A 26,327-nucleotide genomic window follows, 5' to 3' on the forward strand; every position below is an offset into this window, starting at 1 on the left:
AAAAAATAGCAAGTTGTATTTAGTATTTTATAAAATTTTTGCTGCTAAAATACATGTACAACAAGATTCATTGTACTTCTTTTACTCAAATCAATTGAATTAAATAAGGAAACAGTAAATTCTTTTTTCATAAATTACTCATATTTCTTTAGTAGATTCATTTTTCAAATCAAACTCAAATCTGAAAGATTATTGTCTTCATAGTTTTTAAAAATTCAAAATAAAACATTATTACTAATTTTTTTTTCTCTTTCAATCTTTTATATCTCTAACTTTTTATTCTTGTTATTTTTTTTTATCGTTTTACTTTTTGATTTTGATTTTTTTCTTTCCACTTTATTTTCTTTCTTTTATTTCTCTTCATTTTTTTCTTTATTCTTTCCTTTTTCATTTTTTCTTTATTTTTTTCTTTTTCGTTTTTTTTTTTCTTTTTCGTATTTTTTTCTTTTCCCCCTTTTCACTTCCCTTTTTTTTTCAAATTTTTCACCTTTTCTTATTTCTTTTTTACTCTTCTATTTCTATCTTTTATTTTTAAAAGAAAATATTTATATCACATATACATATTCAAAATATATTGACATACAAATCTGCATATGTATTTACAATACAAAACATACATATATATTTGTAAATGTATTTACAGAAATATATATCTGACTCATATGTATATATAAGTATATTGGACACAAAATCTCTCTAACAAAAAGGATAACTATATGCATATAGGTAATAAAAAAATAGATAATACATACTTTATATAGTAAAAAATACAAATAAGCATATATGTTATCCTCTAAAATGACATAGAACAATTCAAAGATAAATCCAACACCGTATAAAAATACATATGAATATGCATTTGTATATACAAAAAAGACAACTAAATACATATACATATAGGTAATCAAAAGATACATAGTACATATCTTAAACAGTAAAAAATACAAATAAGTAGATACGTTACCCTCTAAAATGACATAAAACAGTTTAAAGATAAATTCAACACCGTACAAAATACATATAGCTCTGCATATGTATTTACAAAATATATACCTGATCCATGTGTATATTCTTGTTTTATATGAGTCGCCTTTGTATTTCGCAAATACGTATGAAGATATATAGTATAGTTATGTTTGTTACTGTTTAATATAAATATGATATGTATTTCGTAAACACATATCCTAGTCATATTTGTATCTTTTGTATAGTAATATACATATGGATCAGATATGTATTTTTTGGTAATGTAATATATATTATGTAAAATAAAACATATACATACTGTGTATTTTGTATTATATTATTATGAAAAGTACATGTAATATAGATTCATGTCATTATTTTATTCTATAAGTGTTACGTGATCATGTATTCATGGCAAGAGTACTTTCAAGGTTTGCACCACATATAGGATGTCACACAGTCAATGATATTGAAGAACATATTAAGACGATGTTATTAAAGGAGCAGTATACGATTTTCTGTCATAAGAATATTTGTGGTGTCTACATGAACAAGAAAAAATGTGTAGTTCAAATGCAATTAGACAAATATGTTATGTCACAAATGCATTATAAATTTTTGGGGGCATGTGCATTATTTGTATTTTGTATATATAAATGCACATCTATATGTATTTTTGTGCAGTGTTGGATTTGTCTTTGAACTACTCTATGCAATTCTAGATGGTAACATATGTATTTATTTGTATTTTTTATGGTTTAAGATACGTATCATGTATTGTTTGATTACCTATATGTATATATATAGATGTCCTTTTTGTTATAGAGATTTTGTGTTTTATATTTTATATATACATATGAGTGAGATATGTATTTATGTAAATATATATGCAGTTACATATGTATGTTTTGTACTGTAAATACATATCCAGATCTGTATGACTATATATTTTGTATATTTTTAAATATGTGTATCTGATATACATATTTATCTTTTAAAAATAAAAGTTAGAGATAGAAGAGTAGAAAAAAAAAGAAAAAAGTAGAGAAAGTAAAAACGAAAAAAAGACAAAAGTAGAAAAAGGAAAAAAAATGCAAAAAAAGAAGTGAAAAAGAACAAAAAGAAGAAGAAAGAGAAATAGAAGATAGAAATAAAAGTATAAAAATAAAAAAAAAAAGAAACAAAAAAAGAAAACGAAAACAGGAAAAGAAAAAAAGACATGAAAAAGGAAATAAAAAGAAAAAGGAAAAAAAGAGAAAGAGAGAAAATAAAGTGGAAAGAAAAAAATAAAAAAGAAATAAAAAAAAGATAAAAAAATAAGATGAAAAAAATTAAAAAGAAAAAAAGTTAGAGATATAAGAGAGTCAAAGAAAGAAAAATAGTAATGAAGTGTTATTTTGAAATTTTGAAAATCATAAACATAATTATCTTCAAATATGAGAAAGAAAGAAAAAATCTAAAAAGAAAAAAAAATAATAAAAAGAAAGTAAGAAAAAAGAACAGAAATAGAAGAGAAAAAATAAAGTAATTTTTTTTTTTTAAAAAAAGATAAAAAATAAGATGAACAAAAAAGGGTAGATGACTATATGGGGGGAGGGGGAGTGAAATAATAGAGTGAAAATGGGAAAATGTAAAGTAGTGGGAATAAAACAGGCGCATGTCTAGTCAATGCCACTCTTGCTATAAACTGTAATTTTGCAAAAGTGTTACTATTTATTATAATTATAATCTTAAGTAATCTATTTTCGATAATTTTTCTTCTAAATTTCATTCCCGTCACTAAGGGGCAGTTTGGTTGGAAACAAGTTATCCCGAGATAATTAATTTTGAGATTAGCTATTTCAAAGTCAGTTATCAAATTATGTATATGGATAACTTATTCCATCACTAAGGTATAAGTGATGGATAAACAATCTCGTGACTAACTATACCTCCAATCATAATGGGATAAAATAATCCTGTATTTTATCTCGTATTATACCGTATTCTTCACACCAAACGACCCTTAGGAGTAATGCAAATATATTTTTATGGAATAGTGTCGACAAGCAATGACGTTGTGAGCGATAGTAACTAGTGATGACATTGATAACCAATGACGTCGTGAATAGTAACTATTTTCTGATTTATGATGGTAACGATTAATAATTACGGTGAATGGTAACAGGAAATGCTATATATAACTACAGGAATAACAATGATAATGATTGTGAATAGTGATTGCATTATTGTTATTGTTATGGTGGTTGATAGTGATGATAGATTATGAAAGCTGGTGGTGGTGACAACTTGTGGCTCAGGTTTGTGGGTGGTGAGGTGACAACGATGGGCTACCACGGAAGTTATGGGTAATTGATATCTTTATACAATCCTTTCAATGTACTAATAACACTAATTCTTTGCAATAGATCCAAACGTACTTAATAATAAATATTCAAGCCTAATAAATAAATAAAATTTAATAACCAAAATCTGAATAATTAGCATCAATTAATACTTTCAGTGCAAGCAAATGAGTACATTAATCAGAAATGATTTAAGTTAAAATTCAAGTAAAGAAGCAAACTAGAATTAAGTAATGTAGTTACTATATGACAACAACAACAAAAAAAAGAATAAATAAAAAATGTTACTTATTTATTTAGTAAAATGTCAAATAGTAGGAGTAGTACTTAAGAAAGGGGGATAAAATAGCATAAAATTCTCAATTGACGAAACAGATAAAAAAAAAATTGTTCATTCGTCGGCAGACGCAACAAGGTTCATTAAGAGCCACAGATCCGATCGTATTTTCTCTTCCGCCCTCTCTTCAATAATCTCTTCACTGCGAATAGGTACTTTTCATTATTATTATTATTATTATTATTATTATTTAACCCTAAATCGTTAACTGTACCTCTTTTTTTTTTTTTTCTGATTTTGTATAACTTTATGTATTACAAATTTCAGATCTGAGCGTTTTTCTGATTTTGGGATTGATTTTTGTAAGTCGATCTAGTTTTGGGTATCTTTAAGATTAGGAGGATTAAAATATGTTTTAAGAGTTATCTTGCTTGCGTTGTATGGAATAGTGATTTAAAGACGGATTCCATTGGTCCAAATGAGCTTGATTTAAGAGTATTGATGGAGGAATATAGGGTTGGAGGTCACGAGTTCAAGATGTGGGTATAGTCTCTTGCCTAAATGCAGGGTAAGACGGCATAAAGTGAATCTTTGTGGTTCGTATCCCGAGCATAGCAGGAGATTTAGTGCACCGGGCTGTCCCTGGGTCGGTTCAGTCCGAACTTCTGAAACTTTGCATTTGGTCAATAGGGGTCAGCAGGGGCGGACCTAGGGGTAAATATTTGGTGCTCTGGCACCCGTTAAACCCAACACAGATTAGGTATAACTATACAAGAAATGTATAAAAGATTTTATATGATGGGAAAAAAGTACCCTTGAAACCAAAAAGATAGCTGAGTGGTTTGATTTCCGAGCGGAACCTTAAAACAATAGGTGTCAATATGTGTGTTCGAACCTACCCAAGCACCCACGGCCCTGGGTTCGCCATTGTATGGGTGTCATAGTCTGGGCATGTTTTATGATTAGGAGTTAATTATGTTCCTTGTGTCTTTTTGGAGTGTTTACCTCCAATGAGCTTGGTTTTAGGGCACTGATGGAGGATTATACGGTGTTTAATTGATGGATTATTATGGGGTTAGTCAGGAACTCCTCAAAGTTTGCTTTGGTCAAAATGGGTCGAGTTGGATGGGTTAAGGAGTGGGTCACAGTTTAAAGCATCGAAATCAAAAATCACTTTTCCATTTATTTTGACTTCTTCTAGTTCTACCTACATAAATGACTTGCTAAAAGAATAGTTTATTGTAATGCAGTCAAATTGTATTCTACATTGGGAAGGACGTGTGTTATTTCTTTTTTCCCCTCAAAGCTCTCTAATGGGTTGTAACCACTAGCTGTATTGTACCAACTTCTTCGATGTGGTTTTTTAATATCTTAAATAAGTTCATCACTTAACCCTGCCTAATTTGGAAGGATTTCGAATCGAAATTTTTGATGATATGGTATTTGAGATTGCAAACTTCTTTTCTTTCTAGCCTTATTTTCAGGTATCATTGAAATTATGATTTCTGTGGGTTCTGTTTTAGCCTGTCACTTTGCCAGCAATTTAGGCTGCTCTAGTTGATTTTTTGAAGGTCTGATAGTTGTGTGCTTGGTAATGAATTCTTGGAGGGAGTTGTAACTTTCTAGTAACAAGAAGGTGGTATTTTCATTCATCTGTCAGTGATTAATATTATGGTGGGTGGTCTGAACAATCAGTTTTCACTAGTGTTAATTTCCTACTGATCTGAGAATTAGTATAATTTAGAGTCCTAATTCTTCTATTTCTTAACTTGAGCAAATAGTGCACTCAGTTGGCAATGTCTTTCTTGTGTTGATTTTATTGCACTGATATGTGGTACTTGTAGGATTGTGAAGTTGAGTTTCTATGGAGGGTGTTGGAGGTGACGGTGCCTCAGCGGCTGCAGCATTGAACCAGCAGAGGCTTGAACTTTCAAAACTTTTCCAATACTATTTAGATAAAACTACTCCTCATGCTACATACAGGTGGATTGGAACTTTTGTCTTCGCATTGCTTTATGCTCTACGGGTTTATTCTGTTCAAGGATTCTATGTTGTTACCTATGGTTTGGGCATCTATGTTCTCAATTTGCTGATCGGCTTCCTGTCACCTCTTGTTGACCCTGAGCTGGAACCTTCAGATGGACCTATGTTGCCAACTAAAGGATCAGATGAATTCAAACCTTTCATACGTCGCCTCCCGGAGTTCAAGTTCTGGTAATAGTTCTTGCTTTATGGTTTTTGTATTGCTAATTTCTCGGGGGAAAGGTTTGCCATTCTGTACATTATATATTATTTTGTGTCAGAATTACTTCGGTTTGCCTTGTCTCATGGTTAAACGTTTGCATTGGTCTTAGCTCTCTTGGTAAACTTTGAAAGTACTTATTGATGTAGTAGAACCTCCCTGCCGCATATATTTGAAATCTGGATGAATTTTCTAATCTAATTTATCTTTTGTCAACTATAACAGTCACCCCTATACTTGTGTCACTCATTGAAATCGTTAATATTTGACCTGGCTGCGCTAACATTAACTTTATACCTCGAACCACCTGCATGACCATAGATTCGGCTGTTTCTAAATGCTGCCCGGAATTTTCAGTATTAAGTTTTACCTAGCTAACATATAGACTTTTTAAAGAGTAAGTTGAACCTCGTGTGTTTTTCTTTTTTGCCAAGTAGTGTGTTTTAATTTGGGCCACTTGGCCTTCGTGTGTATTATTTTTTATTAATAATAAAGCCCAAAATTTGTTTTAAAAAAAAAATTTGCACCTCACTAGTATCTATTACGGTTCTGTTTATAGAACCCTTTTTCCTTTCTTAACTTGTTACACAATATCTGTGCTTCAAAGATTTCATAAATCATAGCTACTAAGATGCATTTGTCCTGCACAGATGGACTTGGATATTATGTCGATTTTTCACTTATTCAATTGGATTGGCCTATGTGGTCCTTGATGGATCTGTTCCATGGGAGTTGGGCCCTTTCAAAGAAATGTTTATATAAGGCTCTGTCACGGTTGTTGTAGAGAGTAGTGAGCCTAGTGCCTGACTGATGTTTTTCCTTTTGTTCTTGCTTGTTGCGTAATCTTTTCCATTTACTTTGATTTTCTTATGTCTCTTGGTCCTTTACAAGGTCTTCCACCACTTCAAAATCAGCACATTATGTCGTTTGTGTCCAGGTGTGCATGAATTTATTGTTGTGAAACGCTGCTGTATTTTTGCATAATTTGCATCTAGACCTTATGCTGGCTAATGTTTTGCTTGTGAGAAACATGAATTGAAGAAAGGTGAAGATTTCTATTTCTTTCAGTAGAGCATTTCCAGACAGACCTGAATAGAGCGGAATGGATATGAAATATTCATATAGTCAACCCGTCAGCCTTACTTAAAAAAATAGCCAACCTAACCAGTTTGGATTGAGGTAGTAGATTGATAGTGTTAACGTTAGAAAGCTAATTCAAAACAGTACTATGTTTATGTGACTTAGGGAGGTTTTATGCATGTCTTTCGCCATTATGTACTTTCTTGAACCTGGTTAAAAGAAGGTACTATCTTCAACCTTTTGGTTGTAGCAACAATATTTATTATTTCTCTCCTTTTTCCCTTTTCAGGTATGCCATAACAAAGGCTTTCTGTGTGGCATTTGTCATGACTTTCTTCTCCCTATTTGATGTTCCTGTTTTCTGGCCTATATTGTTGTGCTACTGGATTGTTCTTTTTGTTCTTACCATGAGACGACAAATTACGCACATGATTAAATACAAATACGTTCCTTTCAACCTTGGAAAGCAGGTAAACTCATTAGTTATTTATGTAGTAGTCTATATGTCAACTAGTATTTGATCTGCTGATGCCGGGAACTTCAGGTTACTAGTCTCATTTTGAGAAGTTTAACATGGTTTCTTTTGTTATTGCGACAGAAATATTCCGGGAAAAGGCCATCAACAAGCAGCCCAAGGGCCGACTGAACTTCGCCCAGATTTGGACCAAACAGAGGGGAAGCAGGAGAAAGTGGATAAGGAAGAAAAAGAAAACAGGATGGATTGCTGCATATTTTAGTTAATGTGATTTGTACTTACATTAAACTCTGACACGAAAACGGAGAAACAAATGTAGTAGTTGGTTAGCGTTCTTTAATTGTTTTCTTTTCCAGTTTTTTGATCATCTCTGGTAGCAATATAAACCTATTTTTGGTACGTAGAGAACCAGAGTAATTGCTCTGTGCGCGATAGAAGCTTCATATTCGGAGAAGGATCCTTTGTAGTGACTGGTTGTGGATTTAGGCATGTGAAATTTACATCCCTTAGTAACTTCCATGCTTCACATATTGTGGATTGTCCAAGATCCCATTGTCAGTGTTACGACGTGAGTTTGCTCGAGAAGTATTACTAGTATTTTGTGAAGTGCCTTTATTGCTTACGGTTTGTCTTGTTGAGGCAGTTGCATTGAAAAGGTCATGTTAACAGCGACAACATCTTTCCAAGTAAATTTGAATTTGAGTTCGACTATATGAATCCTAAATATCCATCCATAAGCTCATCCAAATCCAGTGTACATTGTAACTTCGTTTTCATCCCTGGCTCAGCCTGAAGTTCTTTCTGTTGCAAGAATTAGGGCCTTTACAAGTTACAAGGGCAAAAAGGTCGATATGGGAATTGTCGTTATTAGCCCAACATCGGTATTGCATCAGAATCCTTCTTAGTTTCTCGTAATCCTCTCTTTATCTGGTTTGATATAAAATCTAACAGAATCTCTGAATATTATTTTGTTACTAAGAACATAAAATGACCAGCAGAAAGTCTTGGAAAAAAGATGAAAAGAAGCTGAACGTTAAAATATAGAACACGAAAAAGACTCGTGAAATTGTTAAAAATATGAAGTTAAACACAACTCAAGCGATGGAGATGGAAGTGAGGATCAATGCACAAGTCATACTCGGGAGTCGAAGGTTCAAGTACCTTTAGTATGCAATCCAACAACTCATGCGATAGAGATGGATCAACGCACAAGTCATACTCGAGAGAGCAGTGGTGGAGCCGGGATTTTCGCTAAGGGGTTTCATAAGTGAATATAAAAACTAATCGAAGGGGGGGTTTAACATCTAATATATATATATAATAATAATAATAATAATAATAATAATAATAATTTAACCATGTATATATAACATAATTTTCTGCCGAAGGTGGTTCGGATGAACCCCTGACTATAGTGTAGATCCGCCACTGCGAGAGAGGAAGGTTCAAGTACCTTTTGTCTACAACCCAAGGGGATGGGGAGATTGATGATGCTGCTGCACACCATATTGGTATGGGGTGGTTGAAATGAAGGCATTGTGACAAGAATGTGTCGCCATGACTTAAAAGGTAAGTTCTATATAGTGGTGGTTAGATCGACATTGTTGTCGAAGGCAGAGTGTTGGTCAGTCAAAAACACCCAAGTTTGGAAGATGAAGGCAGTGGACATATGTTGTGTGAGCATACTAGAAGAGAGAGAATTAGAAATGAAGTTATTCGGGCAAAGGTGGGACTTGGGAGTGTCCTCCATGGCAGACAATATGAGGGAAGTGAAACTAAGGTGGTTGGGGCATGTGAAGAGAAAGTGAGAGAGGTTGGTTGTAGCCGGACTTAGGAGAGGTGGAAGTAGGCTAAAATATAAAGTGATTAGACAGGACTCAACACAACTCTAGTTTGTCAAGGACATGACCTAGATAGGAAGGTACGGCGGTTGAAGACAAGGTTACAAGGTTACAAGGCTATTAGGTAGGAGTGTTGTCACACTTTATGTGCGAGTGGTAGGGAGCTAGCTTCCTCCTTTCCTCTTCACACATTTGTTGCACTTTGTATCTTGTCATTTGATTGTTATATTACTCCATTCCACGAAAAGGGTAACATCTGCATATATCCTATCCTCTCCTGACCCCACTTGTGAGATTACACCGTGGATGTTGTTTGTTGAAACATGGAGATGTTGCAAAAGAGAACAAAATAAGTTAAATAGCAAAAGGTTTCTTTTCTATAAAATCCACCCAGAAGTAATCCAATAAAAGAATCTTATATCCTCTAATCTCCAATGGGAAATATCATAAGCCAAGAATTCTATGTATTTGTCAACATGTCACTAAATTTTTCCTGATATATGTATAATGTGTTAACAATATGACATGGGTTCATATTTAATATATCCTATAATCGATCAGTAGGACTCGAACTATTAGCTATAAACCATAGCATGTTACAAAAATGAAACTATTTTGGCCAAGCTTATTCTGAGTCTCCAGAAGTTAAGCTTGCTCCCTGAACTTCTTGTAAATGTCACCTTTATAGAACTTTCTTGTTCTAAGCACCAAAATGTATGATACAATGCACCCTACAAAACTTGCAGCAGCAATTATCAGGAAAGAAGACCTGTAACACTCGATGCCGATGCATGTCAAATGATCCCCTGGCTTCCTGAAAAGTCCCAAGGCTGCCATTTGCTTCAAAGCTTCTTTGTCATAAAAATAACCAACCAATCTAACATTGAATACATAAGCTCCAATTGGGCTGGCTGCTCCGCCAAAATTGAGCAGCGTAGCGTAGTGTTTTAGCCCAAAAAGTTCCGATATAATGGCAAATATCAAAGGTGCCATAGCTCCAAAGCAAAACCCAAGTATAGCCAATGCAACATCAAGAACACTTGGGACTCCCATTGCTATAAGAATATGGCCGAAGCATGATAAAAGGAGCACAAAAGTAAGCATCAATGGACGAGGGACTTTATACTTTGTCAAGAAAATCTCCGAGACAAAGCCAGATACTACTCTTCCAAGATAACCCCATATACTCACTAGTGAAGTAAACGTTGCAATACTTGTGTTAGGATATCCTAACGCCTTACCAATCTGTCCTATGTTATCAATAGCAGTCAACGTTCCACCAGCTCCAAAGATAGTCGTAATAAACAAAATCAACATGTCAATGCTCAAAAGTGCTTGCAAAATTGTATAGTCTTCACCTCTCTCCGGTGGCTTAAACACGTTCTTGAACCATAAAACTTCTTTCCCCTGACTTCTCGAAGCTAACTTCCCTTGTTCTATTCCTTTCAGTGGCACAAACTCATCAAAAACTTGTTTCCTATTCTTCCCAAGTTTCAATTCTTCCCTGATTACAACAACAACAGGCGCAAACAACAACAGCAACACGATAAAAGAACTCAACCTATATTCAACCAAACTAAAACCCACCCTATTTTGCAATATAGTGATCATTAACAAAAATCCAGCAAGTCCAAGTGATATATAAAGAAGCTGATAAAATATCCCCACCTCATTTTCTTGACGATTAACGCCTTTCATAACCCTAACATATTTAAGCAAGCTACAGCAAACAAATGGTGGAAGCCAAGCAATTAACAACACTAAAGATTTCCCATCATTCCCATAAATTGCATGAAACAATTGTGTTATAATAGCACCACTCAAACCAACAAACCCCTTCAACAATCCAATAACAATTCCCCTACTTTCTGGGAAATTCTTAACACAGGTAACTAAAGCACCCGTATTAGTAAAAGTCTGAGAATTAGCACCAATCATTAAACATAAACACATTTGCCAAACCCGAGGTTTGACTAATTCATCACCATTGACTGCTAACCATAAGTAAATGTAACCAGAAAAATTCATAACTGATCCAATTAAAAGAACAACCCATGGCGGACAAACTTCATTAATTAAACCAGCTATAATCCCAACATTGGCACCAACATCCTTAAAAAAGGACAACAAATTTAAGGTTGTTTGGTCATAACCCAATGAAGATTTGACATGTTGTGAATAAAGACCAAATAAGTAAGTGCCACCAGAAACTGACAAGATCAAGATTGAACAGAAGACAGTGAACCATCTGCCATTGAAGGGACCTGAGTTTTTTCTGAAACTGAAATCTGCCGTCATTACTCAGATCGGACAAATATTTTTTTTTCTCTGTGTTTCGACTTTCGATGGATAGCAGGCAGTTTGGTCAATGGCTTTGAGGTTTCCATTTTCATGGGAGGTTTAATATATTTATAAATTGTTATTTCCTTCCTATTTACTTATTCAATATACTAAAATAGTTGTAAAATCTAGAAAAAATTTATCATTATATTTCTATTTTAGCCTTGTGATTAATATATTAGTTTCACTTTCCAATATTTAGATATTTATAATTAATAGGAGTGATATTGTAAAATTATTATTTTGTTTATTAGTTTTTAATAATGTGTCAAATTAAAATGAATAAAACATTTTTTGGGGATTAAATTAAGAATTTTTTCGTTTTAATTTGTTTGTTTGATTTCGACTTGATATAAAATTATGAAAACTACTAAATATAAAGAATTTTTGAATCTTGTGGTGTTAAATGTAAAGACTTTTTTGAATCTTGTGGTGTTAAATGTATAGAATAAAAAGATATACGAAATAATCTTTAATTTTATGATCTTAAATATGTCACGTAGGATGTTAAATTAAAGAATTATGAAAAAATAAAGAAACATTCTTTTTTAATGAGATTAAAAAAATAGTAAAACAAAATGAATCGAAACGAAGAGAGTAATTTATTATTGTTATGGTATTCACATCGGTATGAAGGCTTTATTATTGTCTTTTCATATGGTGTTGAGTAATATGTTCACAAAGAAAAGGGACATAATATTCACACATAAGGTGTGTTTGGGTATAGAAAATAAGTAGATTTCTTGTTTGGGGTGGGCTGGAAGGCTTGTCAAGGAGTGGGGGGTTTGGGAGTGTTGAATGATTGAGAAGGAGACACTGAACTTGAAACATTACTAATAAAACTTAATATTACTTTACTTTTATTAGAGAAGTTATTTTTTCTCTTTTAAACGCACTTATATGTTTTTGACTAATCAAGCATGAAAAAATGACATATTTTCTTCTCTACCAAACACACCCACGATCAATATCAGTTTGGCCACATATAGTTAATAGTCTCTACTAACCCTATTGATGGTCCAATTTCAAAATTTTAGGGTGGGCAACTTTCACAAAAAATTACAGTAGAGCACTGCAAGAACTAGAGAGCCTAGTAAGTTGATAAGTAAAAGGCCAAGCCCATTACCCACAAAAATAATTGTTAAAAGTAATTTAAGTACTAGTGAGTGGAAATTAAGACATATCTAATTAAGTTGATGAATAGTACTTACAATACAATCTGTGTTCTTTTTTATTCTTATCCTCACTGTAATAGATGGTTTTTACGTAAATAGATTGATAATTTTGCTTAAGATGAAGAGATCTCGAAACGTGGATAAACTTTAATGTCTAAGTTTTAATTAAAAATAATAATCCTATTATAACATGTAATATGTCTTATTTATTTTTATAAAGGATGTTTTCAAAATTTGAATTATTTAATTAATTGGTCACAGTATGTTACTCACAATCCATATAGGGTATCGAATCAACTATGCCCTATACAAATACAAGTAACTACTAATAACTATTTTCGATGAGATTTGATAAAGAAAATAAATTACTACTTACTATATACTCTTATGGTAATTACTAAATGAAAGAATTTATGAATAACTTTCCAAATGTGGAGAGACTTTGATAGGATAAGGTGAAAATGAAAAGGTGAGGCTAATTACGTTACGAAATACAACGGCTATATTTCCTTCGAATTTTAAAACTCCCAAATTCTTCACTCCACTATTCTCATTTTTCTCTGCAAATTCCAAAACAGAATTTAGAGAAACGAATCGAATTAACAAATTTTCAAGGTGGGTGTGCCCTTCTTTTATCATTTTTTCCTTTGTTGTTTCAATTTTCTGAATTTCGAAAAATGTCAGTACGTTTTTGCTCTGTTGATTAGTGTTGCTTTGATTCTATTATGGGTTCAAGTAGATTCTAATGCTAAGTCTTGTTAATTGTTGAAAATTGGAATATAGAAAACCACAAGTTGTACTTTTGTTGTTTCTGATTTTTTTTTTTTTTTTTGGCTTAGTGATCGTATTCCTTTGTTGCTTTCAGTACCTAAATTTTGGAATTACATGTAATTTGAAACCGAAAATTGTACTATATGAATTTTGCACATATCGGCAATTTTGAATTGATTTTAAGATTTGGGATTGGATTTGATGTCTTTTTTGGGTTTTCTGTATATGAGTTTTTGTAGAATACCATTTAGATATAGAGAAATGTAATGTGAAGAGTTATACAGCCAATCGCAACAGTTTGCTTAAAATAGCTAGCTTTACAGAGAGATCATGGATTCACGTGTCCTATTTTTAACATGTAGATTCACCTGTGATATGGCAAATCCCAACTGTTTGCTTAAAATATCTAGTTTTACTGAGAGACCATGGGTTCATGTGTCCTTTTTTTTATAACATGTAGATTGGCCAATGATATTATAGCTGATCCCAACTGTTGCTTAGTGGAGGAGTACTCGTTGTAGTCTTTGTTTTCTAAGGAAATTTTGTAACTGAAAACTGGAAATAAAGAAATCACAACACTAGGAAATATTTGAATAATTTCAAGAATAGGATAGAATTTGATGTTTCTTTCTGTTTTTCTCTATCGCGGTGTTTGCAGAATTGTCGTAAAGATGAATGACCTGATGTCGAAATCATTCTTAAGTTATGTGGACCTGAAGAAGCAAGCCATGATGGACCTTGAAGCAGGACCTGATATTGAGATGGGACAACTCGACCCGACTGATGAAAGAAACCTCTCAAAGTTCTTTGAAGAAGTTGCTGCTGTTAAGTCTGATATGGAAGAGATTAATAATCTTCTTGTTAACCTTCAAGATCTTAATCAAGAAACCAAGTCTGCCCCGAGTCCGAAAATTCTTCAAGGCCTTAGAGATCAGATTAACTCTGACAGTGTCACCGTTCTTAGGAAGGCGAAAATTATCAAAACAAGACTTGAATTGCTTGATAAATCTAATCTTGATAACCGTGGCTTATCAGCAGTGTATAAAGAGGGAAGCCCGGTTGAAAGAACGCGGATTTCAGTGACTAGTGGTTTGAGAATTAAACTGAAGGACATGATGAATGATTTTCAATGCTTAAGGGAAAGCATTGTAGCTGAACACAAAGAAGGCCTAAGGAAACAGTACACTAATGCTAACGGGGAGGAACCGAGTGAGGAAGTGATTGAAAAGATTATGCAAGAAAGAGTTTTCGATGGAAAAGTCGGAAAGGAAGTGGTGGAGAATCGCGAAAGGCATGAAGCTGTAAATGAGATACAGAAAAGCTTGGTTGAGCTGCACCAAGTGTTTCTTGATATGGCTGTTATGGTTGAGACACAAGGTGATCAGATGAACAATATTGAGCAAAATGTGGTTAATGCTGGTGGATATATGAAGGATGGGACGAAGGAGTTAGACCGTGCTAAACGAATGAGGAGGAGGAGGACTTGGGCTTGTTGGATTGGCGTTGTGGTGCTGGTTTTCTTGTTTCTATGCATTATTGCCATTCTATTTTGAATTCAGGTTGAGAAAGATTTTGGGGCTCTATAACTTTACATGTTTTTTTGGTCTGTTTTTTGCTTTTCAGTTCATCATGTTTTTATTTGGAGTTTCATGGAGATATCTTCTTCCTTATAGACAGACATAACGTGGCCAATCTATGTGATGAATTTATGTTCATCAACTGCTTGTATGTAAGATAGATTGTAAATGATGCATCACATTTGGAAATTGGGATATATTGAATTTGATAATAGTGTTTTTGCAGTACCTTATGTCTCTGCTAGATTTTTGTATTTTGTTATGTCAAGCCTTGGAAACAACTCAGATTTTTGTATTCTGTTATGTCAAGGCGTTTCTGATAGAAATGCAAGGTAAAGCTGCGTACAATACACCATTGTGGTGGGACCCTTCCTCAGACCCTGCGCATAGCGGGAGTTATAGTGCATCAGGCTGCCCTTTTGTTATGTCATTTACAAGGCCAGTGTTGTAATTCATTGGTCTTATTTTCTCATGATATTTTGTTGATATTGGTCTCCATGGTTTTTGTGCAGCAAAATCCTAGACTTTTGAATGCCGTTCTAATTCATTGTTAAGAAATTTTGTTACATTGATTGTTTGAATAGGCCCTGTAAGAATTGCTTCAATTGTGAAAGGTTCCAAATCCATTGATGTAAAACTAGCTCCACGTGTGACCTTTGAATCTAGTACCACAGTGAAGAATCTTAAAATATATTTTTTTGATTTGGTTTTCCACCGTGTCAGAGTATCTATATTGGGTGCCCGATTAACTCGGAATTTGCATATGGGGTAAAGTGCTTCCCAATAAAGATAATTTTGTATAGGCCAGCAGGCACGTACTCGAAATCTCTGTAGTATTTACCACTTAATCACAACCTTTACTGGTCAATCTCTTATCTCCGATTAGTTGTTTTTGCTCATGTTACTTACATATGCAGTGCTATTGAAAACTACGTAATTTAATATAGATGTTGAAGAAAAATCCAGCCAAGTCATATTGTTTTGCTCTGGAGAGGATCTAGATGAAAATGGCCTTGAAGGTGTATGGTCTTTGAACTTTTGGCCCCAGGCAAAACTTCATGTTCAATAAGTTTTGGCATGGTTAAAAGTTCAAGACCACTCACTTTCAAGCTCGGTGGATGTTAATTTCTTCAAATAATTACAACCTCTAGACAAATAAACAAAGTTGCTGGCTATTATTTTGGCTGACAGCTAAGGTTAATTTCTCTTTTGTGTTTCAATGGGACAAACAGACAGAATGTTTGGCAAAGAGGTTGAAAAGTTTAACTTGGTTGGATTTTTCTATGGATCAATGGTTGGGTTTAAGTTGGCCCAATTGTATCCTAACATGGTCAATTCCATGGTCATTTCAAGCTCTAGTATAGAATTAACTGAGTTTATTAGCAATGCTATATTTAAAAATATTGGCTTCACAAATTGGCCTGATTTTCTTTTGCCCATGGTTTCCTGATTTCTTGTACAGGGATTTTTTTGAGGTATGTACCTCTTTAATTAACTCATATCAAATCATGACCTTACATAGCATGTCCAAATAAATATTTAAATCAAGTCAAATTCAAATATTTCTTTAAAAATCATATTTAGAATCAAATGATTGTTTGCAAGTGGAAGGGAGTGGAAAGCTGGGTAACAAAATAAATCCGTGAAAATATGATTCCGAGCTGCTTAAGTTTGGACCCATTCATTTATTAACTCAACTCATTTGATTTGTTCAATTCAGCTAATCTAAAAGTTGAGTTGATGTGTAGTTCAAATTGATTCACAAAAAACTTCTTCAAAATACTTTTAAAAAAGGCTTGAGAAAGAAAGAAAAAATTATAAGAAATTAAAACTTGATAAGAATTGACGAGGTTGGATTATGACTCATTATTTAGTTTATTTTGATCCAAATAATTTCAACTCACATAATTTTTTTGTGGTTGATGATCCGTCCATTTATTAACTCCTCTATTTGACACTGAACAACCCACAGTTACTATTATATGGATCTGACTCCTCTCCATTTATAGTAACATGATTTTATGGTAAAATATTGCAAAGCAGGTTATGTTTGGAAATCCAAAGGAGAAAGAGGAACTTCTTGAAGCTTCAGTCGTAAGTGAGACATTGTTAACTCTTAACTACTCACAGGTTTGTCTAACATATTAAATCACTCCTTTTGCTTTTTGTATTGTTAAGCACACGCTAAATTGCAATTTCTGTTTAATAACAGTAGTATTCGAGTTAGTTTATCGTATATTGATATACCCAACTTTGTTTATTCTTCCACACAGAGGATTTATATTTTATGTGGAGAGGATGACAAGATTTTTAATTAGCCGGTTATTGATGCCATGAAAGAGTGAGTCATTTTATTCGGGAAATCAATTCATAATACATAAATTTTGAATCTGAAGATTTGAAAATTATTTGTTTTTTTTTTTTTTTTTTTTTGAAATTTGAGATGTCTCTGTTAATCAAATCTGATATGGAACTTTGGGTACAATGCTTGCAGGAAATTGGGAGAGACTGCGATACTTGAATTCGTAAGAGGCGGAGGACATCTAGTTCAAATTGAGCGACCTTGTTTTTATAATCACCGTCTGAAAAAATTTCTTTCAGACTCAAGTGATCCTGCAAATGTGTAATGAATACATATTTGTATAACGAAAAAGATAAAATACATTTTTTTTAACGATGAAGATAGAGACATTTTAAACCCTTTTCCGATGAAACTAATAATGACAATTCCTCTAAGTTTTAGTTATATAAGAACCTGAAAGTATTGAAATTAGACAATCATTTATACCATAATACAATAAATAATCATATATAAATTGTGAATATACTCTAAATATGACATCAAGAAATTGATATTAACTAATGAATGACTGTAATTAGAATAGTTTCGATTTTAATTTTCTCCAGTAGGAGTGACAATATTTGTTGAGCCTGAGCCTGAGCCTGATCTCTTGTAATGGGTAGGTGCAGGTCTTAACCAACTTCGCCCGCCGATCATATTCTTGGTTAGAAATGGTGCGGCATCCTCGTTCGATAGGCTACGTGACCAACCCACCCTATTTGATCTGTTAGCCCCTGGTCCATAACACTTGTATTCACCGTAGTATGCAGTGCTGCGACATAAATAAAAATAAATTACAAGTGTCAAATATAGAGACAGATTTAGAACTTCAAGATGATGAGTACATCAAAAACTCAATCTGTTTTTGCTTATTGGATCGAGATAACTTATTTACACATGTAAAATTTAGGTCAACTACTCAAATATTATGTAATTATATTTACGAATATATATATATATATATTTAACATTAGCCGAGGGACATTTTGTGGTTATCATTTTTAACGATGGGATTATCAGATAGTTAAATGAAAATTAGCGTAGGAAAATTTGACAAGTAGTGAATGGCAAATTGGTCGCTAAGAAGGAAATAAAACGACCAAAGACAAAGATGTAGAAAAAAGATCACACCTAATTAACCGGTCAAGTGAAAGGAGTTTGCATTTTTGTTATCTGTAAAGGATCTTTAAAGACGATGCTTTTAGTGACCGGTCATGAGTGATTTTTTTCCTGGGCGTAATCGGACTTCTAACAGACCATTTTTCTTGTAGTGATTTGGTGCATTTTCTTGATACAGATACTTGCAATATTAATTTCTCTCAAGGTAACTAAAGGTTATTTATTGAGTAAATGTTTGTTTACCTTTGCTTGGTAGAATCTCCCCAATCATTCCATCCCTCTGGCTGTATGATACTGGCCATATATGTATAGGCAAAAACCACTCTAGAATACGAACCCCATGGCCTTCCTAATGAAGTGTTCCCTCCTGTCCCTGTTATCTTGCAACCCAAAAATGTAAATCCTGTATTTTCTAAAGGGGAGTTTCTGCCTTGAGCTGTGATTGCCCCTGCCGCTACTGAATGAATGTGACACCTCTGCCGAATTTTGCAAAAAAATTTAATGCTACATTGCTACTCAAAATATTATTTACTCTGAACTCATTGATACACTAATGAGTTTAAGCAGTGCCGGCTTAATAGAACTAGCATCATTATTATTTTAAGAAAATAGATTTCTGCTTGTCTTTTGGGAATTTCATTAAGTTATTTAGAAATAAATAGATGTTAGACTTAGATAAATACTCGGGTCACTTTTCGATATTTGAGACTTATTAGGTGTTCAAAAACTATACAATTAAGTCTTATACACTGCATTTATTCTCATGTCATGAATATGAAGAAAGAATAGATTCAAAATGTATATAATTTGACTCTCGATAAGTAAAAAGCGTCACATAAATTTGGATAGTATGATTATCAGTTAAATTTCATAATAAACATGCATACAAAAAAAAAATAAAAATTGATTGTGATATATCTATTGTAGGAAGACAAATTAAAGAAAATCTCTTCTAGTACTCTATGAAAACTATATAACAAAAACATGAATAAAATGATAACTAATATGTTACATTAACATGTTGATAATGCAATAATAATGGTAATTGTTGAATTATGAGAACTTACTTCATACAGAGAAGCTCCGTTTCCATAAATAAAATCAACAGCCCCTTCAATGTAACAGTTACTATAATAATGCCTGCCAGCATCGTCTAACAAAGTGTCTTGGTACGATTGAATTCTACAACCATAAAACGCAGCCCTATCTCCTTTTACCTTTAGTGCCACTGCTTTGCCACTCCTTCCGAATAAATTCTACATAATCCATGTTCATTCATTTAAAATCATCTTAAAGATATATTGTATGTTTGAATTCACAGTCAAAATAAATTAAACAAGTCTGACTTTCAAAATTCAAACTATGTCACATAAATTGAAATGGAGAGAGTAATATATATTGACCACTAATTACTTAGTTTACCTGAATTATTAAATATCTTGCAACAAAATCGGAGGCTAATATAGTTAGGGTAGGAGATTCAGTAGTATCTCCACCTTCACTGGATGTAATTATGGTGTTTGAAGCCTTTGTTCCGCTCAACGTGATGAATGGCTTATCAGCTGGCACCACAACCTTCTCCCTGCGCAGCACAAGATTCGTAACCATAAAGATCGTTTATACGAATTGAAATTCATTTTATAAATAAGTAGTTACTCTAAACGTATGTATTTAACTTCACATGAAAAATTACAAATAACAAAAATGTAATAGATCGATAATGTTATTATGGGAATGATCCTAGGAGGGATAAAATTGTGAAAAAAATCTGATCAAATGAAAAGTATGTATAGCTTTAATGGCTTTTGACCACTCATTATATAAGTTTACCCAAATATAAAATCATATAGTACTCCCTCAATTTACTTTTACTTGTCACAATCCACTTCTTGAGAGTCGAATTGGATGGATTTTGACTAACATATTAATATGAGAAGAATGAAATGAAACTTGATAAGTAAAATGGAACGGAAAGTATGTGTTCTAAAAGTTCTTCAATGTAATTAAGAGATCATCATAACAAGCACAAACCTGTAAGTCCCTGGCTTAATCCAAATAAAGTAGAGTTCAGAATTATTCGATGGAACAACATCAATAGCATCTTGAATTTTCTTGAAATCTCCTTGACCTGATTGGTCGACTCTAATTAAAATGGCCGTTGAGAAATTTGTAGGTCCTCCTAAAGTATTAGAGTCATTGGCAGCCATGGTTAAATTATTATATGAAATATTACAACAAATGAGGAGAACTAATATAACATGAAAATGGATTATCAATGAAGCAGTATCCATGTGCAATTAATTCTTCAAACTAATTAAACACCGGTCTCGATGGGGGTGCAAGAGAGAATAAAGTTAATAGTAGTAAATTAATTAAGAAATATGTTATATGAGCTAATGAAGTAAAGGTACAATTAAAAAGCAGAAACATGGTTAAGCTTTATAAAGAAGGTTACTTCCTTAATGAATGCCGGCAGACGAGAATTAATGTCAAAGAATTTGGTGGCTGACTTTTAATTTGGTGATTGATTAAGGTCTAAGTTGTTCACCATTCACGTAAACCATGCCATGCATTCAGTTCAACATTTGTGGAGTATAATATAGCGTTAATATAAACAACTTGGCTGGGGAGGTTTGGTCTTGTAGTATATTACATATTAAAAAAAGTAAATAAGATTTTTATCATTGGTTTTTAAGTTGATGTATGTTAAAATAACTTTTGAATCTTATGATTTAAACATGTCAAGTTTAGTGGGTGCATCTCAATTGGCGAGCTCCCCACACCTTCACCCTAGTTAGTACAAAAATAATTAAAAACATGTAATTAAGACACTTAGAATAAAATAGACGGATTATAATTTGTAGTCAGTTTATTCATTTTAGCACATTCTCTATAATTAAGTAGTACTCTATATAATTTACATGTATAAATAGGTTTGAGTAAATATATATTCCTTACCAATTTGTACATGTAGTCAGTTTTAATTGCCTTTATTAGAAGGGATAGAAATAGGTGTAATCAATTCACCAACTTGCAGCAACTGAAGAATAAAGACGTGATATTTGGAGAATTTTTAATTTGCCTTTTACAAGCAAGGAATTAATTAGTTTTGGGATCAAACAGGACGAAATTGCAGCGTAGATTTTTTTAATTTATATGTGGTCATATCAAATTTTATTTGAGATTGAGGTATAGTTGATAAAACGATCAAGAATAAAGATGATATTCGAGATATTGTTAATTCGCACAGTCCATTTTACTCAATTTGATTGTTGAAATACTCCTAGCTATATTTTGAGTTGTGATATTCAAGAAAGCTGGTTAACCAATGTCCTGTAATGGCGGAGCCATGCATGCAACTGTTAATTGATGAATTCTAGTCTTCAATAATATTTTACAATAATATTCAAGAAAGTTGTTGAAAGAAGAATTGAAAAGAGTTGGAACAGAGATATTACTATTGTTGTGCGACTCAGCAGACACGTTAATGTTTCACTTGTTATTGAATCAACAGAATGATGATATGCATGATGCAGGTACCCCTTTTTACATAAATTATACTACTACTAAATTGCTTATTAGGCTGATAACCACTAAGTTTGAAATATGAAAATTCTACCTTAAAATTTGAATAATTTTGTGGTGTATTATTTCGTTTGGTAAATAGAAAAATATATGAGTATTATCACATAGTGGTTTTACAATTGGATTAACTATCTCACCTTCTTCATGAAGTAGCTAATTCTATCATTTTAATACAAAATATATCATGAAACTAATTAGCACCTACACCCAAACAGAGATATAATAATGCCATAGTTTATTTCAAAATTATTATTCCTTATCCCACCAACCAAAAAACGAAACGCATGTGTTATATATGCACAGCCTAAAGGGTCATTTGTGTAAAGAAGCATCTCCAGTGCTTGAGATTATTCCGGTCCAAATAGACAATGGGCTTAAAAGCCCATATAATCAATCGTTTTGTCTTCTATAAATTTTAGAAGAAAACCCTAACTTGACAAAAATTGGGATTCTGTTTCGGAGCTATCATCACTTTTTAACATTCAATTTAGTGTTTGATTTTCCTTTTCTCCGTTCTTCTCTTTTTTTTTTTTTTGGGCATAGTTTGATTATGAAGAGGTGCAATGATGAGGTTATTGAATAATCTCGTTAATCTGATTATTATTGCTGTGGAAAATCTCTCTATCCATTCTTAATCTACTGAGCACTTCTCTTTTTTGTATTGATGTAAAACGTAAATTGTTTTTGCTGGATCTCTCAATTTTTAATTTATGGTTTTACTTTATCTTCTGTTTACGAATTTGATATAATCAAAGGAGGTGCAATGATGAGGTTATTGAGTAATCTCGTTAATCTGATTGATTTATGAGGAAAATTACTCTATCCATTCTTGATCCACTGAGCACCTGCTCTTTTTAATTTAATTTTAAATTTCAGGCAGATTCCAATGTAGGTGTGTGTAGCATAAATGACTGTCTTAATGAAATTGATATTAAATTTATGCTTTGTTTCATCAAATAATTAGTTTTAGGGACCATCTTATCAGTTCAATGAGACAAGATGGAGTTGTAACAAAACTGCGTCTTTAAAAACTAGTACAAGAACATCAACACCGTGACCTTTAAAAAGTAGCTGATTAAAAAGTCAAAAGCAATAAGCAGGAGAGGTTTACTTTTGGCTTATTTCTGTACTACTTTTTTAGCTCAAAGGTGAGTGTTTAAAAACTTTGTTTTAATTTTGTCAAACACTACTAACATTTAAAAAGTTGTTGAAAGCTAAAAGCACTTAAAAATAAGTCAATCCAAACACTCCTACATATTGGATCCATCAAATTTTTGAATTTTGATTCATGTCAAATCCATTGGTGATGTGTATTGGTTATTAAAGACTAGTTGTTAGCACACAGCATGTAGGTAAGCCAAGATACTACACATGGATTACAAGATCAATCAATAAATTTCTGCAAGATTATGATAGATAAAGATCAGTTTGTACATGCAATATTATGATAGATAAAGATCAGTTATGATAGACGAAAGTCAATCTGTACATACAAAGATAATAATAGTGTCACACCCCTTTTTTTCGTACTACAAAAGATTAAGTTTTAAGGGTCGAAAGAATTTTAATTATTAAAGTGATAAAAGATGAAAATTTGTTTCGAAAAAAGATTATTTTTAATCAATCAAAACTCAGAGTCGCCACTAAGTCACCCATGGATATCCTTTTTCAAAATGGTTTTGACTCTTTAATACTGGTTTGCGAACAGAGATTCCGGCTAAGGAATTCTGTTGACCAAGGGGAAGGTGTTAGGCACCCCTCGATTTCGTGGTTTGACCACGGTAGCTTGGCAGAGCGTATCGGCTAAATTGACACTACGATGTACAAACCACACAAAAACATGTAAAACAATCAATCAAACAAACAAAAACCAAAGGGATCCGAAATATAGTGTCCAGTCCGAGTTATACAGTCCCTAAATAAAAATACTGAAATAACCTACACTAGTCCTAAACTATGCTTTACCTGATGCCTCGGGCCTTGATCACGAGCATCCTTCGCGTACAAAATTCTTCCGGGCATTCCCCGGTGAGTAAATACAAATGACCTCGGGGCATTCTCCGGTTAAATAAATACACTTTTCAAATACGATAAACAAAACATTCAACAAATATTCTAAGCATTCCAACAATTCAGCAATTCTAAATTTGCCTACCCGAGCCTACTGTTTGCCTACCCGCTCGATGACATATCACGTTCAACATCAACAATGAATAAAAAAAAACAACAATATTTATTTTTTATCAACTTTTAATTCCCGTCTTCCCCAATTCCATTGTCAAACTAATTAGCCAATTCTTCGACTATTAAATCCAACATCAACCACGTATACACAACAAAGATTCAAATATGCTAAACAAACAAGTTATTCACACCCATAAAAAACAACTAAAATTCCAAAAAAATAGAATAGAGAATGAGATGAGAAATGGACCTCAATGCCTTATTGATTAACTGATCTTTCTGAATAGAACCGCGTCCAACGGAACCTCAACGTCGAACCTCAATGTTACTTTTATTCAATCAACTTGAACCGATTTCAACCACGATGGGAGCCTCGTGAACCCATGAACCACGAATAGACCTCGAACTCGATTCCCGAAATCCCAAAGACAAACCCACTTTTGTTTTTCGATGTTTGGGACGGTTTTGATCGGTTTTGGCGCGTCTCTGGTGAAATTACGAGCAGCCCATGGACTGCTGCGGCTGATTTGGATGTTGGCTACTGTTTTTCGGCACGTTTGGGTCATTTTCTAATGAAAAGCTTGGTCGCCGGTGAGAGTGTATTCCGGCGAACCGATCGAATTTAGAGCTCTCTCTCTCTAGACCACAGCAGTGGCGTTTTCTCGCTTTATCCTTCTCAGTCTATCTCTCAAACTCTATCTTTCGCTCAATTTCAATTTCCCTCTCTGATTTCCGTTCAATTCCCGCTCTCAGTGCGTGTGCGTGTATGAATTCTCCCTTATTTCTGTGGAGACGATGAGTATCTTCTCTTCTCCTATGCTATACGTATTATGTGAATGGATGTGTATGTGTAAATTCTGTACTAGTGAGTGTGTGCTAATTCTGTGTATTCAAGAGGCAGCTGGTGAGTGTGTGTATTTGATGTGAGGGTATTTGGTGTAAGGTTTGTGTGTTTTCTGTGTGCTAATGGACCAAGAAAAAAAAATGGAGGATCCCCCCTTTGTTGTGGAGAAGATGATTGTGTATATATTGGAAAAATGGAAAAAAGCCCCTCTGCGTGAGAAAATGGGATATGTATATATGGTAGGTGATAGTGTGAGGGGTCACGTGGGTGGGTATTGGGGTAGTGAGGTGGAAGCTTTTGATTGGGTAGGTTGTTAGGATAAAATAAATTAGTTAGAGGTATTATTTTTTTGTTTATTTTTGTATTTTTATGGGGAATAATTAAATGGGTAAGGGTACACGGTAGGATAAAGTAAAAATGGGTAAAAACGATATCGGAGAGGGACAAAATTAGGTGTCTATATCATGCCCCCTTTGAATGTAAACATGAAGTGTTTTCAGACAAAGAAGTAGACAGCGAGACCAAATTTTGATCGGACCATTATTCAAAGAAAGAAACAGAAGGAAGAATGACAACCGGGTCCTGACTTAAGACATCCTACCTACCCAAGTTATGAGAAAATCAAGTCACGGGTATTTCAAAGGATTGGAAAGAGAAGGACTATACCGGGTGGGAGAGTCGAGTGAGTCTCCATCGAGGTTCCGGTCCACGGCTCTGTCATTACATTAAAATGAAAATTACAAGTTAAAGCATAAATGAAATTAAAAAAATCCTATCTATACAGCTTCTTTTGGACTCTTGACTTGAGTTTCATCACCCTATTCTTCAGGCGGGCTCTTGACTTGCTATTTCTTTAACTTGTTGCTTGCCTTTCAATTTCTTCACCCTGTTCTCCAGGCGGGCTCCTGACTTGCTATTTTTTAATCTGTTTAACTTTCAATTTATTCACCTTGTTGCTTGGTTTTCCATTTATTCTCCCTGTGCTTCGGGCATGCTCCTGAAATCACATCAAAACTGAAAAGAAAATTATCCCAAATAAAGAAATGCAATTTCTATGAGTTAATTGGAATGACTCGACTAAAAGGTACGTCTTCTAGGAATCAAGGGAAATGACTCAACTAAAAGGTACGTCTTATAGGAATCAAAGGGAATGACTCGACTAAAA

General features: G+C 33.3%; 4 protein-coding genes and 2 non-coding genes across 6 annotated transcripts; 4 read left to right on the forward strand and 2 right to left on the reverse strand.

Moving 5' to 3' along the window:
* The first annotated feature begins 3,345 nt into the window (after nt 1-3,345).
* On the forward strand, nt 3,346-7,752 carry LOC107840419 (protein RER1B). The gene is made up of 4 exons (XM_016684275.2): nt 3,346-3,800; nt 5,433-5,802; nt 7,200-7,380; nt 7,509-7,752. Exons 2-4 carry the CDS (start codon nt 5,453-5,455, stop codon nt 7,554-7,556), a joined length of 579 nt encoding a protein of 192 aa, XP_016539761.1. The 5' UTR covers nt 3,346-3,800; nt 5,433-5,452; the 3' UTR covers nt 7,557-7,752.
* Nucleotides 7,753-9,673: 1,921 nt separating this feature from the next.
* On the reverse strand, nt 9,674-11,632 carry LOC107840418. Its single transcript, XM_016684274.2, has one exon. It carries the CDS (start codon nt 11,522-11,524, stop codon nt 9,872-9,874), a length of 1,653 nt encoding a protein of 550 aa, XP_016539760.1. The 5' UTR covers nt 11,525-11,632; the 3' UTR covers nt 9,674-9,871.
* A 1,524-nt stretch (nt 11,633-13,156) lies between these two features.
* Nucleotides 13,157-15,315, forward strand: LOC107880001 (syntaxin-112). Its single transcript, XM_016726925.2, has 2 exons — nt 13,157-13,356; nt 14,171-15,315. The coding sequence occupies exon 2, from the start codon at nt 14,184-14,186 to the stop codon at nt 15,063-15,065; it is 882 nt and encodes a 293-aa protein (XP_016582411.1). The 5' UTR covers nt 13,157-13,356; nt 14,171-14,183; the 3' UTR covers nt 15,066-15,315.
* A 2,619-nt stretch (nt 15,316-17,934) lies between these two features.
* LOC107880000 (putative pectinesterase 11) lies at nt 17,935-20,936 on the reverse strand. Its single transcript, XM_016726924.2, has 5 exons — nt 20,581-20,936; nt 19,972-20,131; nt 19,617-19,805; nt 18,793-19,025; nt 17,935-18,202 (listed from the first exon to the last, which is right to left on the reverse strand). The coding sequence occupies exons 1-5, from the start codon at nt 20,838-20,840 to the stop codon at nt 17,983-17,985; spliced, it is 1,062 nt and encodes a 353-aa protein (XP_016582410.1). The 5' UTR covers nt 20,841-20,936; the 3' UTR covers nt 17,935-17,982.
* A 1,757-nt stretch (nt 20,937-22,693) lies between these two features.
* On the forward strand, nt 22,694-22,779 carry LOC124886915. The gene has a single exon (XR_007044316.1). It is a non-coding gene; the product is annotated as a small nucleolar RNA U30 (small nucleolar RNA).
* A 114-nt stretch (nt 22,780-22,893) lies between these two features.
* On the forward strand, nt 22,894-22,977 carry LOC124886914. The gene has a single exon (XR_007044315.1). It is a non-coding gene; the product is annotated as a small nucleolar RNA U30 (small nucleolar RNA).
* Nucleotides 22,978-26,327: the final 3,350 nt, after the last annotated feature.

This window comes from Capsicum annuum, chromosome 8 (assembly GCF_002878395.1).
Source record: "Capsicum annuum cultivar UCD-10X-F1 chromosome 8, UCD10Xv1.1, whole genome shotgun sequence".
Lineage (NCBI taxonomy): Eukaryota > Viridiplantae > Streptophyta > Magnoliopsida > Solanales > Solanaceae > Capsicum > Capsicum annuum.